Here is a 19,479-nt window from a genome sequence, read left to right on the forward strand (position 1 = left end):
GCTGCTTATGTGATGAAATTTAGGGCAGTATTCTGGCACTCAGTTCTTTCCTGCCAGCTTCCTGGGTGAATCACAGGGGAACAGAAGAGTGCATGCACATAAAAAGTGGCGGCATGTTTGATGATGTCCACGGTTGTGTCACACCATGTTCACTGGTGTGAATAGAATTTAGTGTAACACAGCAGTATATGGAAAGCCACAGTTTCAGAACACAACAGTTAATGCAGTAACATTAGAAATGAGGACAGAAGTGCTAACATTGCAACCAGAAAAAAGTAATGCAACAATCTCCACATCTAAATGTACCCTACACTGTTTTTTAAAAATGCATTATTTTGGGCCAGTTTTGAATATTCATTTTGGAAAGGCAGAGTGATATTGAGGGCTACAAAAGGGAACAGATTCCTCTGCACAAAGGGAGGCCCACAAGAACTTTAAGTTTCAATTTACACCCACTGAATTTCACCGATAAAGCAAACTAGTGATATATTCACAGATACTACAATACTGAATCTCTGCAAAGTGGTTTGTTTAGTCTTCAGGATATTTGGCAATGCATATCCCGCGTCAACTCCACTTTCAAAAGGTTTTGAACTAGTAATGCAGTTCTCGTCTATACACACCATCATGAGAAATATCTACTTCCTATGAGAGTTCAATGCTTCTCCACACATTTTAAGAAGAACACCACTCCCAGCAACACACAAATATGCAAAATATGTGCCCAAGAATAAACACTCTGGTGCAGCAGTGCTTGGAAGGACCATATCTTTTATCAGAGACGAGGATTCATTACCTAATTTTTGTCTCCGGCTTTCTTCTCATAGATGTTTGTCAAGATCCCAGGGGAAATTAACAGAGTTCTAATTTTTGTGGGCTACCATTTTGAGGGCACACCTTTAATTAAAGGTGCTACAAACTACTTTTAGTAAGTGCAGCTCCCTTGTGATTTCCTGCCAGCCACACACAACTTCTGGTCAAACGAATGAGTTCTGCGTAGAAGAAAAGTTTACTGCTAGAGGAAGCACATGCAGGGAAAACTCTGCCAAGCCATTTTATAATCTCAGGCTGAGAATTTGAAACCAAGAACCTGAAGGGGGTTTCCAATAAGACAGCTATATACTTGCAGATAAAGGGGGGAGGGAGAAACTATCATTTGTAGAAAAATAAGTCTGCCGCTTGGGCTTGCCGATCGGAAGGTCGGCGGTTCGGATCCCTGTGATGGGGTGAGCTCCCATTGCTCGGTCCCAGCTCCTGTCAACCTAGCAATTTGAAAGCACGCAGTGCAAGTAGATAAATAAGTACCGCTCTGGCGGGAAGGTAAATGGTGTTTCTGTGCGCTGCTCTGGTTTCGCCAGAAGCAGCTTAGTCATGCTGGCCACATGACCCGGAAAAACTGTCTGCGGAAGCGGACGAACGCTGGCTCCCTCGGCCTGTAATGCGAGATGAGCTCCGCAACCCCAGAGTCGTTTGCGACTAGACTAAATTGTCAGGGGTCCCTTTACCTTTTAAGTAAGAATCAAGGCATCAGTTTGGATACAACGCTACACAAAACACTTCACAACTAAGAAGATGCATTTTGCATTACAGAGCTGATGTCCCCCATCTGCTGCCTCCATCCCCCCCAAAATTATGAGCCTGAATTCTGACCCTGTATCATCACATTTTAATTGCTCCACTGGACTCATACAGCACATGGAAGCGGGACTGCAGAGACTTGGGCTCAACCAACATTTCCCAAGTCTTACTGCAAAAGACCCACCACGCCACTAAATCACCTAGTTGCACTCTAAGCTACGCTCTTTGCACTCACTTGCTTGATATGTATGTCATGGCTTGCACACTCTCCCCTCATTCTACTGTGGACACGAGGAGGACACTGGAAATTTTTGTTACTGTTTTATGTTAACCACAGTTTATGAATCATCTGAACCCTAAACTGTGGTTAATCTTAAACTGATGATCAGCAGAAATAAGCCAGCTTCACAAACTACTGGTTGTGCATTCAGTATCGTGAGTCCAATTCTGAGGAGCTCCCTCCAAACTGAAATAAGGCAGCCTGCTCCCTGATGCTTGGTAAACATTTTATGCTTGGTAAAGACTTTCAGCAGGCTCTCCCCTCCCCCCGAATCTTATGGTTTATTTTAACTATTTTTATGCTGTATCCCTCCATAACACCTATTGTACACAATACAACTGCAGTATTAAACTATGTATAAATTATTAGAATTAGAAAAATAATAATAAATAAGCCAAAGTTAAAATTAATCACAGCTTCACAGAGGTTAGACAACAAGGCGAGCTGTGGTTAATCTAAAACAGAAGCAAAAACCTTCCAAACTCTTCCTTGTAGCTGCCCCTGAGGAGGAGAGGGAGAAAGCAAGCATAAGGCGTGCTGAGGTTTGCTAAGACTATGGCTTAGTCTTTTGTCTGACCAGCTCACTGAAGCTCCTACCACACTGAGCTGCAAACCATGCAAAAGCATACAGAGACAGGCACAGTTGTACAGAGGGTGTGACTCCATGCAGCTTGGTCCTCCAGAGTAAAATTATGTACACTACTGAATGCCAAAATTCAAACGGAGGTATCTATCTGGCCTTAGGGAGAATTTCATTCTGTCTGGGGTTAAGCAAGCTTCCCACAGAGTTATGCACACAGAGCGATTGCTCAGACTGCTCACACATTGGCACCATACATAAATGGATGTTGGATTCTGTAGAATGACACACTTGAGGAGAAACGTTGTATGCGACAGGCAGTTTTACAGAAAGGTGGAGAAAATTTGCATGGCATTACTGTCTGCCAAAGGGATTTTTTTATATATTCGAGTAAAGTTAAAGAAAGGTTTCTTGGATATGGCACCTATCTAGAACAAGAATACATATGCTGGGGGAAAGGCATTACAGGAAGAAATCCCAAGGAATGAGGAGGGAGAAGAGGGCAATCATTTCTCTACCAGCCATTTTGTTGGGGGTGGGAAGAGGAGGGGGAGAGATGCTGCAAAAGCGCCAGCTGGTTTTGCTAACAGATGGCTGCATGCACTGATCTGTCCTGCAGGGCTATCCTGAACTTCCTTCCAATGGAAACATGAAGCTTAAGCAAGGCTAAACATGCCCTTTTTATATACACTGTATCGTGGCTGGAATGTTTTCCAGTCATTCACAATCCCTCAGACACGGTTCTTATTTTATGGGAGTTATATTTAGTTGCAGGGGAAGCCAAAGACAGGATGCACATTTCCCTGAGAATGTCTCTTTTGATGTGGCAATGCAAAAGGGAACATACCCAATCCACCATTCCTCCGAAAGTGCTTTGTTTTAAAATCAGATGCGTCTTCAACCCGCTGACAATGTCTCCGTACTGCAGTAAGTATGTGAATCAAATCCCCCACCTCGGCTCCAGTTGTGTGACTTGAGACAGTGGCCAGCAGGGGGGGTATGAGAATATCATATGCTCCCTGTCTAAAGTTGCAGGGGCTTAAATTCAGGAAGGAGGCAGGGTTGCAGCCCTACAATCCGAATGCCCACTCAACTGCCTCTCTCTGCTGGAAGCAAACATGGACAACTTGTTTGGACAAAGACAGCATAAAAATAAATAAACCACCAGTTGGAGGTGCAACAGTTGAGTTGTGCGTTTCTCATATTACCATGGCTATTGCTAAGATACATTTGGCACATTTTTTTGTTTAAAAGGGCCCAACAAATCATAATATTTTTTTTAAAAAAACCCACTAGGATTTTCAACTCTCATTTCTAAATTTTCACCATATTATCATCCTAATTTCAAAAACTAACGATTATTGTTATAATTATTATCTTTATTTATATCTCACCTTTTTCCTTTACAGGCAGGGAACTAACGAGGAAGGGGTTCTTAGGATTAAAACAATAAATGTGCATTATCGATAAAGGACTACATAAATTCCCATAAGACCCTATGGACTCAATTAGGTTTACACAGATACATTCAGAAAGCACAGTATTAAATTGCCTCTCCAATGAAGAGAGAACTTGCAGCTTATTGACCTGGTACAAGGATGACAGTTGCAACTTTACTTACTTTGGCCACACAGTTTTCAGTCTTCATAGCAGTGCTCCCTAAGCAAACTGCTTCCTGGTTGATGCAGAGCCTGGCACAGCTATTATAGGTCTGTGAAGAAGAAACAAAATAATGGTTTGGATAATGGAACTGTATTTGTTCTAAAGGTAAGGTGTTTCATTTATTTAGAGCAGCTAATTGCATTCGTGGGCTTCTACTTTTAAAGCAGACAGCCTGCATTATATAGTCATATAGAGATATCATACACAATGGTCAAGTCTGCCCTACAGGGATTTGTACTGCTTAAATCAAGAGCCTTACATTTCAAGGACCATGAAAAAAAATGCACCTCCAAGTTCTTAAATTAAGAAATCTAAGGGCGGGGCGGGGGAATATTTCAACTCCAAACTCTTCTACAGCAGTGGTTTAAAGCAGAGACCCAAACTCCCCCACCTCCTGCAAAAGCTCATTTTGTCAATTGTTAAAATGTGGGGTAGGTGGTAACACTCTGTTCTCCACAAGGTTATTATTTCCCTGGGGAAGCGAAGCTATTATTTACCGTACTTAATTTTTACAAAGGTGTACATTCCAAAAGTATTTCAACGTGGTTTACAGAAAACTAAAACACACAATGGAGCACAAATCTAAATAAAAACCAAAAAAGCAATAGATCCTCTTTGCATTCCATCCCAAAAAAATCCAGCAGCAATAAGAAGCAAAAGTGTTTTTGATATTCCTGTGAAAGAGCAAAAATTCAAAGCATGAGGAAGGGTGCTCCATAGTGGATTTGGAACCTTCCTATTTCACTTAGGACAAAACGAAGCACTGCCATGTAAACTTTTCTGCTTCTGGGCTCAATGATTCTTGAGGAAGCTTAAACAACTGATTATTTATTTACTTACTGCATTTATATGGGCTGCCCAACAATATACGTTGTCCAAGCAGCTCACAGAAATTTTAAAAACAAATATTAAGAATAAAATGTAAAATAATAAAAGTAGCATTAAAAAAATGCTTTCTCGAAGAGAAACAATAAAGCATGGATCCTAAGACTGAGATGGCCAGATTGATCAACTTGTGGGTTTTTTTAATAGCCTGGATGCATAAAAAGGCTTTTAACCTGTTGCCAAAAAGGCTGCAAGGCTGACACCAAGCAAGTCTCTTTATAAAGCATGTTCCATAATTGGGTGCCACCACTGAGAAGACCCTCTTCCTATTAACTGTCTGCCTCATTTCATTTGGTGACAGCATGAAGCGCAGGGCTTCTGGGAAGGATCTCAAGGATCAGGTAGGTAGGTATATATACAGAACAAGGATATCTTCTGAGTAACTTTACCCCAAGCTGTTTGTGGTTTTGTAAAATTTAAGCGTAGCATCTCTATGAGAGAGTATGTCATACAGATAATATTGCGTTTTCAGCCACAGTCACAGAGGAATAGACACGTAATTTGTTCTTGGAATATGCCCACATATGTTGAAGCAGGCAATATCTTGTGCAACCCCTTCTGTGTGAAAGATTAGGAGGAATGCCTCTACTAAGACGCAAGCCACAGTATTTAAAAAGGCATAAAAACATTTTCATTAAATCTGCTGCCCAATTAATCAGGGGCACCTTTTTAATTGATTAGAAGTTTTCAATTTTTCATCACCCAAACACTGCCACCCCTGACATTACCTCATGTTGTATTCCTTTGTGAGATTCACAAAGGATTGTTACATTATTGATCATTCTACAGAAGTCCAAACTCCGTGTTTTGGCTATAAAAGGATTTCTGATTCAATTCTAGCTCAGAAACCCGAACTGTCCAAGCATCTCCTCCCCAATCACCAAGAGAGGCCATTTCTAGGCCACAGGAAGCACTGTTTGAAATGGCAGCCAGATACTGAGCCAGAGGCAGATAGCTTTGCGTTGGAGTGCTTTAATACGGTTTTATACTGCATATAAAGAATGCAAGCATAAACCAGTTTGTTGAAAACTACCCTTTTGGTGAAAGCTGGCTATAATTCTGAACAAGTTTTCAATTTTCACACTGCTGCTAGGGTAAAACATTTTAAAGAGTTTAATTTTTACAGTGGCTTCAATGACACAGGATTATCCAACAAAGTAATGGCTAATCAATAGAGGGTTTAGTTGTCAGGTGAAACATATAACACACTAAAAGGGATTGATTGCTAGGCTCCTCCTTATTTACTGGAAGGTATATATTTAAAATGACACAAACTTGTTACCAAGCCACATTCCTTTAACCTTGCAAAAGCTGTTTGAGATGAGTGTTAAGCAGCCTATAGCAACACACTAATGGGAAAAAAATATCTACCGACGTATGACCGCTTCAAATCATGTCAGGAGCAGAAATGCAATGAGAGGAGCTCGGCGATGCAAAGCAGCATCTATGGCCAGACAAAGGTCCAAATTACCACCTGCAGATGCTGCTATGGATGTGGAGAGACTGTCTGGAGTACCACTTAAAAATTACATGAAGTGTAAAACATTGTCTTTTCATAATCTGTGGGGGAAATCAGAATATTTTGAGGTGGACTGAGGTGGTAAGGAGGGAGTATCTAAAATACAGAAACAATGAGCAAAGTATGAAATGGATCTTTCTTCTTTTCCATAAACACTGTAATGCTTGGCCAACCTTCTCTCTGCAGCCATAAGGACTAAAAATTTACCTGCTTTAAACTAGCAGAAACTGCTTCATAGCTATGTTCCACAGCAGTGCAGGGTATATTAACAACTCTATCTTTTTGACTGACAAACATCTTAAGGTCTCACATTTTTAGGTTATGCCCCAAAGTACAAAGGATGAATATGACAAACACATACATCGTATCACAACATTCAGAGGATGGGAATTGGTGCAGCTCTCTGCTGAATGCATTTACCAAGCCCAGGGTCAGTTCCTATGCAATGAGTAAAATGGTCCACAGGTCCTTCCAATGTCAGGATCAAGTGGGCCTACTCTTAATCCTTTGAATCCCTGAGGGCTTCCAAGTTTTCCATCTATACCAATGGATGGCAAGTTATTTCACAATTCATCCAAAAGATCTCATCTTTCAGCACACCAGCACTTTAATTGGAGAATCTAAATGTTCAATAAGATTTCTTTCCCACCCCTGTAGTCAATAATTACATGATTTATCAGAGAAAGATATTATTGTAGTAAAAACACAACAACGAAATCCAAGAGCACAATCTTCCCCCAAGTCATTTCCAGAGACAAGATTATTAAACTCTTTTTTTCATTGTTCAAACAAGGGCTTTTGCAGCAAAGCGCCAATTGCCAAATGGTAAGAAAATAGTTATTAGACTCTGAAGAATTCAGTGGAAGTGGGAAGTTATACGAACAAATCACTCTTGCAGATTCAGAAAGATCGCTTTCATCTCACTTACAGGGCCTTATGAGACCTCCATTAATTACCCTTAAGGTCTTTCACACAGACTATTTTTTAAAAAGGCAATATATTTATTTATTTCCAATGAGGTGCTTCTTCCGAAAGTATTAAATGCCTGCAAATTTAAAAGCGTTTTTATAAACAGGTAATTAAAAAAAAGGAAGATGAGAATTAAGTCAAGCTGCAGAGCATTACCCAGAATCCACTGTGATTATCATTTCTATATTTAAAGTAAAATGTCTAGTCTCTGTTGCTCGGAATGCTTGTGGGAAGGGGAAAAGATCTCTGCAGGAAGTCAGCAAGAAAAAATATAGACTAGCCAAGCCAAAACCAAGAACATTTACAGAAACGTCCCCAAAGCTCAGTTTGTCATATTGCAATTACACCTTGCCTACTGTGGAGCCAGAGTCCCTAATTTTGCCACTAGAGGGAAGAATTGTCTCAACACATGGTGATGGCAAATGGGGAATGGGTTTTCCTGGGCAATTTCCATAACAATGCTCCCTTGGCTGTATGTACCTTCTAATTACTCAGTACAATTAAAATGAGTAACCTAAAAACAAATGGGGGGAGGAAATGCTCAGCCCATTTCCAACATTTGTATCCTCTTTTATCAATCAAAACAAGGAGAAGGACAATGCTACTTTGTGTCCCATTCCCGAGCCATTGAAACTTATTCAGTAAAACAATATTGACAAAAGCAAGGAGTACTGAATTGCTTGTAAAACAAAAACTGAAACAGGAAAAAAAACCCCAAACAAAAGAGAAATGTCATGGTATTTAGCCATCTGGTAGCAGCTTGAAAACAAATTGTCCTCCAAAGAGCAGAAATACAGTATGCTTTCTCTCAGTTCACTGGCTTATGAATATAGCTCCCCCTCCTGCCTTTCCCCCTAAAGTAGATAAGCTAATGCTGGATGTGAGTGGCTTCCGCAAACTTTTTACACTTATACCCCATTATTCAAAGGTCGCCCTAGCCAACTGGGCTAACTGCATCTTCCCCCCCAAAAGGGCTACTGCATATGTAGCACCTCCTTAAAATGCTCTTGATTTTCTGCCTGCCAATGAAAATTTTGCCTTGTGGTTGCTGATCTTCCGAGGCTTAAATCCTTCATTTTATAAGGCTAGTCATTAAAAGGGAAGATGGCAGGCAAGTCAGTCATTTTTCTTCCCCATTGACAATTGGTGACATTTCTCCAGCAGCGCACAAGGTGTTGAAAACCTGGCAGCTGTTACCTCCTGGGACGGAGCTCCTTTTTTATCCTCCTCTTGACAGCTTAACTCAATGGGTCAGCACCTTTAAAGACTGCAAAGTATCAGTGAAGTGGATGGCCAGAGTTGAATTACTGCACCCTTCCTAATCAATGTAAACCCTCACTGCAGGTGAAACTCTTCATCTATAGAGGTGCATGGGGGAGGAAAATGTAATGCCCTGAGCCAGATGGGTTTCATCTTGTGGTTTTTTTGTGGTTGTTTTTTAAAAGAAAGGAACAAGCTAACAAGGGGACAGCTACTTTGTCAGCTTCTTGGCCTCTCTCATGGCTCCGAGGCCCCAGGGTTCCAGCCACACAAGAGAAAAGAATTCAGCATACACGTAAACACTTAAAGAAATATAACTAGGGAGATGGCAACATGCTGTTTTCAAAGACTTGAGAGTCCTGCTCAGAGCTTTATTTATCACTACCCACGTTCATTGGCCTGTAAGTGGACACGGAAACAAAAGGTCAGGACAATAGACAACGCAAGCAATTTACTCCATTACGGGGGGAATGCAGAAATACCGCACATCTGACAGACCCGATTAGCATTGAAACAGGGACAGGGGGCAACCACAGAGTTTTTAGGCTGCAAGACAACATTTCTGCTGAACAGGCAAGGATTTCTGCACAAGTGATATTTGGGATAATAATAGTGGATAGGAAAACACAAAAGCAAATTATAAGCACATTTGAAATAACTATTCCTCCTTCATACTGGGTCGCTTTTTCCTAACAAGCGTTCAAGATTGATACAAATTACAGCTTAGACACCAACTCTTTTCCTCACAGAAACATCTACAGCCTACTCTACAGTAACTAGGAAGCGATGTTCCTTTACTTTTGCCTCTCTTTTGCTCTGGCTTGCCCTTACTTTTAAGCATCCTGCAGCACAAAATGTCAGAGGCTTTGTATGTCCTCCCCAACCTCTAAATGTTGCAGCTCTGTGTCAAATTGCTGAAGGAAGAGTTCATGAAAATGCTGGGTGGCTGGGACGGGGTGGGGTGGAGAAGGGTCTTGGGTGCCCCACTTTCCTTCCATCGGGAAGCTCTTAGGAGAGATGATCCCGATGAAAAGTGCAATGCACATCATTGCAATCCCGCTGCCGTCAGCACATCCCCATGGCACCTTTTGACACGATTTCCTCTCCACAGAGATCCACCCCCAACTCACCCATAGAGCAAGTCTTGACAGCAAAAAGGCACTTCATTATTACCCCATTTGAGCACAGGAGAGAGAAGCTTTCTTTAAACAACCTGCATTGTGCCAATATTTTTAAAGACAGTAGGGTAATCAAGTTCAGGGCAGCTCCGGACAGCTGCCCTGTGACCTATGCCTGCTGACCCTTGCTATTCATCACTTTCCTTTGGAGGATGAGGGCAAGCTCCTGGGGAGTGACCACTACAATAGACAGATACAAGCCAACAATAATATGGTTCCTACAAAAAAGAACGGGAAAACCCAGATGGCACTGCAATAAATTTACAGATCTTCATTCATGGCTCTGTTTAACACAACCAAAAGCCAAAAGGCTCAAAGGTCCCTGGGGAGCTTCCCCCTCATTGGTTTCTAAAAGCGATCTCTCTCTCTCTCTCTCTCTCTCTCAGCTACTAAGCCCCAACTCTTCAGAAATGGAGACGAAGCCCTTAAAATAACAAATGCCTGACCTAATCAATCTACTATTCGGATCCAACACTAAATGATGGCTACTGAAAACTAATTACAGTTTTTGGCAAGAACGTTGAATTTAAAATGGAAACATACAGGTTAAAAAGGCACTGAAGCATTTGAGGGTCTGTTTTAAAAAGACTGCACACATGCACAAAACAGGAGTCAAACCAGGAGACTGATTCAATAATTCACACATTTATTTTTAAAATGAATCAGATTAGTCCCATGTGTGACCTGCCGGTCCATCTGTATTCACTGGACTTAATGGGCACTCTTTTCACACTAGCTTCAGTTTGAAGTATGAGAGAGATAAATTTAGTTTAATTTTCAACAGATCAAGCTATCCATTTTCCAAATGGACCATCTGGATCAGCCTATTAAAATTAATTTATAACTTAGCAGTGAGAAAATTCGTTTGTTAGCTTAAACATAGTTGCCAAAAACTTTGTCCCCTTGTCATGGTTTTCCAAGGCTGCAAACACACATCCACACAACCTCCCCCACCCACGCCCCCCCAGCATTCAATTTCCCCCCCAAGTCTTTCTTCACAGAATACATGCTAATAAGACCTAATTATATTTACTTCTCTAAACGGTACATGGCTTTAAACTAGGTTATGTTTCTCTCTGCTGGCTTTGTCTATGCACTGGCGGAGGAAGAGAAGTGTGGGAGGAGCACACCATCCCCGGCAGTGTGATCCCGGTGGGTGCCATTGCGGCCGCCCCCTGCCTGTGCTGGGCACCATGCCCCCACAGGCGACATGCCACACCCCCAGGATGCACGCCAGCCCCACCCCTGCCTGCTCTCCGCCCCCCCCCCCCCGGTGCCGGAACATGAAGCTCCGCCACTGCTTCTATGCAAGAGTAATGGGAAGTGGTCAAAGGTACCCACTAAACATTTGAAGTACATGACTTCCCCTAAAGTACATGACTTCCCGTAAAGATTCCTGGAAACTTTAGCTGTAGCTCTGTAGGAGGTCAGCTACAGTTCCCAAGATTATTTGGGAGAAGTCTTACACTTTAAATGCATGGAGCCAAAATAAAGGGCACCATAGGTTACACCTCCATGTAGAAATGTGTTTTCATTCTGCAATGCATAATAAGCAGTGCTGTATACTTGCCATGTGTACATAGATCAAGCAGATGATGCTTGCAAAAGTTCTCTAACCCATGTACTTGCAGATCACATACTGATGCTGTCCTTTCATGAGTGAGAATGATTGTTGTGAATTTTAGGGTCATTTTACTAAATAAAAGGACAATAGGAAGTTTAAGGAGTGGCTGGATGTCCAGCCTTATTTCCCCCTCCCCCCACAACAACAAATTTGCCCTCTCCTGAGCAAAGGAGAAGATAATATACGTTTGCATTCAAAGAAGAAAATTGAACTGTTTTTCAGAAAAGAAACACATTGCTTTCTCGATTTCTTCTAGGTCCCTATGGGACTATTCAGACAGGGAATTTATTTACCAACGGGATATTGAGATATCACAAATGGATCAATGGCAACAGCTTTATCCTTTATGCAATATCACACACACAAAACCCCTTAATATTGGATCTTTCCCAGAAACAGAAAATCTAGATTAAAGGGAGGGTGGGATAGTGATATTGGTTGAAATGTTGATGCCAACAGTGTTGTGTGGATCCTGCAAAAAAAAGAAATAAGAAAATGCATATCTGAGGAGCATTGATTTCACAAATACATGGCTGGAAGCATATCTGATCTCAAAGATATAGCCTGCAGGCCAATTTGGACTGACTTTGCTTTTCCAATGAGTTCAGCAAAGTAATACCTCTTCTTTATTTACTGTCCAAGAAAATATCAGCTGTACCCTGTTGATGCCAGCTACCAGGCCTCACTAACCAGAATGCTACTGTCTGCAAACTGGTAACAGCAGCTGAAGGTTAAGACTATGGCATAAACCATCAATAACCCTTGTGTGTAAGGGAGTGCATCTAAATTCCAAGAATCACTTTTTAAATTAGCAACCAATTCTGTATTAACTGAAAAGCCTATTAGCTCACCTTTCTTCTGTTCTGGTTCAAGTTTAGATTAGGAATATAACTGAATGTTTGTTCCTTTAGTTATGGCCACACACATAAGAATCAAGGCCTATTGGTCTGAAAACTTGCCTGATAGCAATACAAACTTGCTATTCCCCAAGAGGTCAAGGGTGGTTGCAGAATACGTGGATCACTTGTACAGCACATGACAAGGAATTCAGTATCCATGCATTACTAGCACAGCAAAGAATCACACCACCTGCTTGACCCACAAGATTGCTCTCTAAGGCACATTACTGGAGCAATGTACGATACATAAGAAAGTAAGCTTGCATACTGCTCTGGAAAGATGTGAATTAGCTCCAAGGTGCCTTCCAAAGAATGGCTGTTGTAACTTGAAAACTTATATATTCTTTCAGGAAAGAGAGAGGGAGGGAGGGAGAGAAAAATAATAATAATTCCTTTATGTGTTTTGTATCTTTCCAAGTTGCAAGGGATGTCAAAGGACTCTAGGTCATTCAAGTAAAGGGGCTGGGTGGGTTTTGCACACCTAAATTCAGTGCATACCTGCCTGAGTGCATTCTTCTCGGGAATGATCTTCCTGGGGGGCTCGTCATTGTTACAGTCTTCTCTCTCAGATGAATTCTATGCAGATGAGAGGGGGAAAGGTGGAAATCATTAATTCAGATACTTTCCTTTCAACACTGATCTAAGAAAGCAAAAAATCTGATGTTTTCAGCAACATTACCTATGAGTTTTCACTTCCTTTGAATTCTTTTTGTTAAGATGCGTCAATATTTTTTATTTTGTCTGGCACGCAATTGGATAAATTGGAATGAGTGTCTGCCATAGACATAGCCTGTGACATATCCAGTGTCATGGAAAAGAGCAAGCCACTATAAACAGACCCTAGACATATTCCTTCATGACAGATACCCGTCTAATTAAACAAGACTTTCAAAATATTACAAAGTCAGATTTTTTGTATTCCCAGCATGTGTCCAAGCACTTCCATAATGCTGGATCTGAACTCTTCTACATAACTAAAGTGGGATGCCCTGGCTCACAACAATACTAGGGTTTAATACAATGGAATTACTTCCACTTCAATGACTTTGATAATGAACGTTAAGAACCTAAGAAGAGCCTGCTGAACATTCAACTTCATTGGATATCCATGACTTCCAATGTTATGGGAGAGGAAGAACAATTTTTTTCTATCTATTTATAAACTTCATGTCACCTCTTATTTGCCTTCTCTCTAAATTGGGAAATCCCAACTACCACAATCATTTGGGTTGCCTTTTTCTGAACCTTTTCCAACTCTACAAGGTCTTATTTCGTGTGAGGAAACTAGCACTGCACACAGTATTCCAAATGTGGCTGTACCATAGATCTGTATAACCACCTTATTTGCTTTCAATTCCCTGCCTAATGCTCCCTAGCATTGAATTTGCCTTTTTCACAGCTGCTGCACACTGAGGTGAACATCTTCATTGAGATATCCACTAGGATCCCTCATTCCTGGTCAGCCACAGACAGATCCCCTGAGCATATATGTGAAATTATGAATCTTTTTTGCCCTGACTTTACACTTTGCATTGAACTGCGTTTTCCATTTTATTGACCATTCACTCAGTTTGGAGTTGTCCTTTTGGAGCTCTTCACATTTTCTTTTTGTTTTAACAACCCTGAGCAATTTAGTATCATCAGCAAATTTGGCCACCTCTCTGTTCACTCCTAACTCTAGATCATTTATGATCAAGTTATAAACAGGTCCTAATACTTATCCTTAATGTTTCCATTAAGATCCAAAAGCCTGGACAAATAAAAATGTCTTCAGCCTTTATTTAAATGTATCAACTATGGGTGCCAACCAAATGTTGTTTAGGAAAAACAGACTACCTTGGAAGGTGGTGGACTCTCCTTCACTGTAAGTTTTTTTAAAGGTGTTAGCTAGCCATCTATCAGGCATTCTTTAGTTGTGATTCCTGCACTGCAGGGGGTTGGACTAGAGTGATCCTTGAATCACTTCCACCTCTACAATTCTATTTTTCTGAGATTGTATAAATGGGCACAGTCACTAAGAATGACTTGTCACATGTCGTTGTCCTAACTGCCACGCCCACAGATGGGTCAGAAAGCAAGGCATCACCCACTGATCATAATACATGGTTTGGGTAGTTATTTGGGAGACATTCCTTTTAGGTACTTGAATCCAGAGTTGTTCTGGACTTTATATGCTAGCAACTGTATGTTAGAAAATTAAGGATCACAATGTGAAAAAAATATTTTTATGGGACTTAGAAATGTAGCATGCAAACAGCTCCTGGAAGCAGTGACTTTGTGGAAAGACCCAAATTAGTCCTGTGAGTTGCAACCTAAATACTAAGAGGAACACAGAGGAACTCCAACATACCATGCCACTGTTACAATATAGTTTAGCAAGCTGATATATTTGCTATGTACTGATACTAGCTGTTCCAGAAGCTCTTTTACAGTTGAAGACTTTGGTATAAAGAATGTTATATAGGATATAAAAACAGACAGGATTTCTACCCAACAAGTATTTTGGCTAACCCAAATGGTAAAGACTGAGTTACCATGAATAGAGTCTGGATAGGAAAAGGTAGACAAAGCACCACCCACAGTCTTGGTCAATCTACTTATAGAGTATGTTTTAAGGAACGATCTGAAACTGGAAACAGACTGACTAATGATGAAGGACATAAGTCCATGAAAAGGTTAAAATATGGGTGGGAAATATGGAATTAATAACACAGGTAGAGAAGAAGAAAAAGGAAAACTGGTACATACATTATACTTTTAGGGTGGTACCTGAATACAGTACTAACAAGTGGCAGCACCAAGAATAATAACATATATTTGAAGCGCATGCTCCCTTTTTTCTCTCTCCTTCGCCTTCCTTCTAGGATAAATGCATTACCAAATGCCATGGAATTCAACAGCCTTTATGTTGCCTGTCCCAACATGCTTCAAGTTTACCAATTTCTTCCTTGAAACTAAACAGCTAATTTGAAACCTTTGTTTTATTCATTATCTTTATAGGTGGCAAGACTAAGAGGTTGGCTGAACAAAGACCAGACAATGACTGCCAAGTGCATATGGTGGCTCACAGCTTGCCGTCGCCCCATTCTACTGCACCAACACAGCAGACTATTAAAAAGGAGCGCTGCTCATGCACTTTTGTCAGCAAGTTAAGTTACGCTTGGCAAAGGATGAAAACTGGAAAAGATTATGCTCCTTAAGAAGCAGCAAAGATGGAACCGATTGCTTGGAAACTGGAAATCTTGTTTCCATGTGGACAACAAGCTTTAGAACACAGGAAATTCTTTGCAATCTTTAGATTCTGCTATGCATTTCAAAGGTGAAATAAATAAGTACATCTGCAGGCATCACTCCTCACTGAACTGCTCATCAGGTTTTCATAGCACTCTTTGGGGCCTAGGGTCTGGGCCCTTGGAAGCAAAAATTAGGAATTGCTGGTGCCCTCTATTGACCAATAAAGGAATGTTTTGAGTGAAATTCTAAAACTGTGAATACAGAATATAGCATCAAAGAAATCAAAAGTGCAGTAAAATCACATGGGAGGGAGAAAGCAGAAGCCTCCCCACAGCCCACCCCAAAAGATGAAGATGAAGAAGAAGAAGAAGAAGAAGAAGAAGAGTTTAGATTTGATATCCTGCCTTTCACTCCCTTTAAGGAGTCTCAAAGCGGCTAACATGCTCCTTTCCCTTCCTCCCCCACAACAAACACTCTGTGAGGTGAGTGGGGCTGAGAGACTTCAAAGAAGTGTGAATAGCCCAAGGTCACCCAGCAGCTGCATGTGGAGGAGCGGAAACGCGAACCTGGTTCCCCAGATTACGAGACTACTGCTCTTAACCACTACACCACACTGGGTGAAAACCCTGACAGCTCTTGATCGTACTAGATTGAATGCTTTCTTTTCACCAGGCTGCTTTCATTTGACAAATATTTTTACAAAAGCAAGATATGTGGAATCTCTCACACAAGCAGTACAATTTCAGGCATGAAGCACAAGGCACAATTAATCAGGTGTTTTTTGAGACCAGTTTACCTCATAGTATGTGCTCTGGTAATCTTCCCCCACATCTAGCACTCAGCAAGCCAACATTTCCAGAATGACAGCTCAACCCTTGAGCTCAACCCACATGGTATTGGTAGAAGGTAATGTCTGGAATTATCCCATGATCACCAAATGCTTATCAGAAAGACAGTGGGATTATGTGGGGCAGTGAAGAATGGAGGACACACAAAAAATCCCACAATAAAAATGCCTCATATAAGCAAGCATTGGATATGTAACATAACTGTAAGGAAAGTCTGAAAAGAAGTATGAGCTTCTTTGGCCTCTCTTGTGAAACAACATTTCCATGGAACTTAATCATGATTCTAGTACAGAAAATTCTGGGAAAGCTGAGCATGTGAATGGGGTTTGAAATTCTTATCTTAACAGTTAGGCACACTTGAACTATCAGCAGCAAGGTAAAGATCACTTCTCTTTTACAATGCTAACAGGAGCATGTTTTTGAGACAATCCTATGTTCTAATCTTAGACAGTTAAGCGTCTAAAAGAGACCCTTGACAAATCTCATTTGTGTGAGAAGACTTGTAATTAACAGAATTCACTTGCATGGCAACACAGCTACCCCAATGCTTGGTACTACCCCTAAACCCAATACACAAATTATTAATATCAATGACATAGGAAACTCAGCCGCCACCCCTACCTAAAATGTCCTCATAGTTGCACTGAAGCAACTTAACTGTGATATTGCAACTTTCATGCCTATAAACCATCCAAACAAATGCTGGAATCAGATGCAATGGATGGATGAAAGCATTCCAAAGGACTATCAGCTGAACAGAACCACCTTTTAAGACAGCCCCTCATCTCACAACAGATATCACAATAACCATGCCAACTACAGAGATGCTTTTCTTCTTCTTCTTCTTCTGAGGGTGGGAGGAGGAAAAGACTGTACTTGCCAGCACTAATTATAAAGCCATACAGATGCAGCACTTTTTCAAATGTCTATCTGTGTGTGAGAGAGGAACCATGTCTATGCAGAGAGCACTTTTTATGCTTTCAAATCCTTAATCCTGTTTGGAGCTGTCAGTGGGGGTTAATGGAAGCTTTGGATAGGAGAATTCCAATCTGGTTGGCAGATGGATAGGTTGGTTATAGCTGCATAACTATGTCTTGCCTGCAGGCACAATTCAGAACACTGTTAAAGCAATATAAAGTCGCTGTCAAGCTGAACCATTTGGATCAGTAGCAAGGAGAAATAATAATAAAAGGAGTTCATTTCTGGGCCTTGTGCGTTCATGCTAGTATGCAGAAACTGATTAATTGTCGTCGTGTGCTGGTCGGCTGTACCTCCAATTCCTACTTCTGGAGTAGATTTTGCATGCTAATATAATCATTCTCCCTCTTGAGACATTAGCAAATAATCAAATGAAAAACAGGATCATAATTTACTGAGATTCGGGCAATTCTCTATGCAAATTTGACTTGTTATTGCTGCTGCCTCGTTAATCTGAATGCCTTTGACAAACTCCTTTGATTTATGAACTCATGACAACTCCAATGTGTATATATTTTGCTAGATTGACATTATCATTAAGAGTGGGTGGACTGAGCTCACATGAATGGCTGATTTTATTCGCTGGTGTCGGCTGCTCAACAGCTGAGCATCTCCTTTGCACAAAGCCCCCAAGCGCAAGGCTCTTCCCATCTACCCATCCATTCATCATCTCGATGTTAATTGGCCCAGGCTTTAAGCAAATTTTCAACACGATTTAAAGGCATGATGACACTGATTACTGACCCTCTGCCATACGGTGCCTATTGATTAACCTGACAGAGATGATGAGCTTGAGGGAAACTAGGTGTGTGGAGACCTCAAAGGAAAAATATATATTGTTTATGCAGGCAAAACACTTGTCATTATCCCAGAGGCCAGAATTGGTCTTTAAAACATCCTATTGCCTTTAAAACCTGCAACCAATAAGGAAAATTGCATGCTTGCTTTTGGGGGAGAAAAGCAGTTACAAATGTCTTGTCATGTGCATTCCCTATTTTAGCAGAGCTTCTGGTGACAAACAAATCTCTTCCAAACAAGTAGGACTTATGCAAGCCAATGTATATGAATAGACAAGGATATCTGGAACAGGGGCAGAGGGAGATGAGAAGAGAAATGAAATGAGCTGGTAGGGATTAAACATGTATAGCTTGACATGAGCATTTCTGGTCTATAAAACTGAGACACAGAAGCAGCAGAGTCAGTTTGCAACTAATTCCGTAAGTACCTCAAGGACAATCTATAAGGTCAAACACAACATTCTAGGTACTTTGGCAGGCTGATGTTAAGTTTCCTGGTAGTCCAGGGGAGAGGTTTTTGTGCCCAAATTGGATTTCTTAATCTTGTGGGACACTGCAGGGGGTAAGCAAGTAAGGGCTGAAAAAATTCATTTGAATTACTTTTGCGACTCTGCCACAGTATGGATTAAAGAGAAGGAGGGAAATAAATGCCAATCTAATGGTTGCAGGAGAGTAAAATTCCTATAGTCCCTTTCCAATAACCTTTGTAAGTGATAGATGAGTTCAAGAGCCTTGCAACTGTAAAGGGACCGTCAGCATCCCGATTTCATAAATGCAGTTTGTCAGATTATAAATCTCAGCTCCTTCAAAAAGCACTAGTATGAAAACTGACATAGCTTGTGCAAAAGAAAATGTAAACTTCTTTACAAAAATTATGGGCTCAACACCCAATTAAATCATTTAACAGACTCCATTCTCTCATCTCAAGAAAAATAACACACTTATGGCCAAAATACAACTTTTGCAATGTTAACGTTTTGAAGATAAGAATCAGGAAGCAATGCCAAACAGAAACAAACCTCAGACTAGTTCACCAAACTATAGAGAATGGCTTGAGCCCTGAAGAACTGTGTCAATGATCTGCTCTCTGAACATTCAAACACACTGCAACAAACCAGCAATGCAAACTGCATTTTCCTAGCTTTTAAGAAGTTTCATGTAACTGAAATTTTTATTTGTAAGAGGCTT

At 40.9% G+C, this 19,479-nt stretch overlaps 1 protein-coding gene across 12 annotated transcripts in view; it reads right to left on the minus strand.

Annotated features, from left to right (window-relative positions):
• BTRC (beta-transducin repeat containing E3 ubiquitin protein ligase) overlaps positions 1-19,479 on the minus strand; it is a 121,747-nt gene that overhangs the window by 53,518 nt on the left and 48,750 nt on the right. For 4 of the 12 annotated variants that reach the window (XM_083443820.1, XM_083443824.1, XM_083443828.1 and 1 more), the window contains 2 exons: positions 12,933-13,010; positions 4,060-4,149 (listed from right to left, as the gene is read on the minus strand). The exons of 1 other annotated variant lie outside the window; for it this stretch is intronic. In XM_083443820.1, the coding sequence (XP_083299946.1) occupies positions 4,060-4,149; positions 12,933-13,010 (168 nt within the window). The remainder of the gene's footprint in view (positions 1-4,059; positions 4,150-12,932; positions 13,011-19,479) is intronic. 7 more of the 12 variants (XM_083443822.1, XM_083443823.1, XM_083443821.1 and 4 more) reach the window with 2 other exon arrangements.

This window comes from Podarcis tiliguerta, assembly GCF_965153285.1.
Source record: "Podarcis tiliguerta genome assembly, chromosome: 5".
In the NCBI taxonomy this organism is placed as follows: Eukaryota; Metazoa; Chordata; class Lepidosauria; order Squamata; family Lacertidae; genus Podarcis; species Podarcis tiliguerta.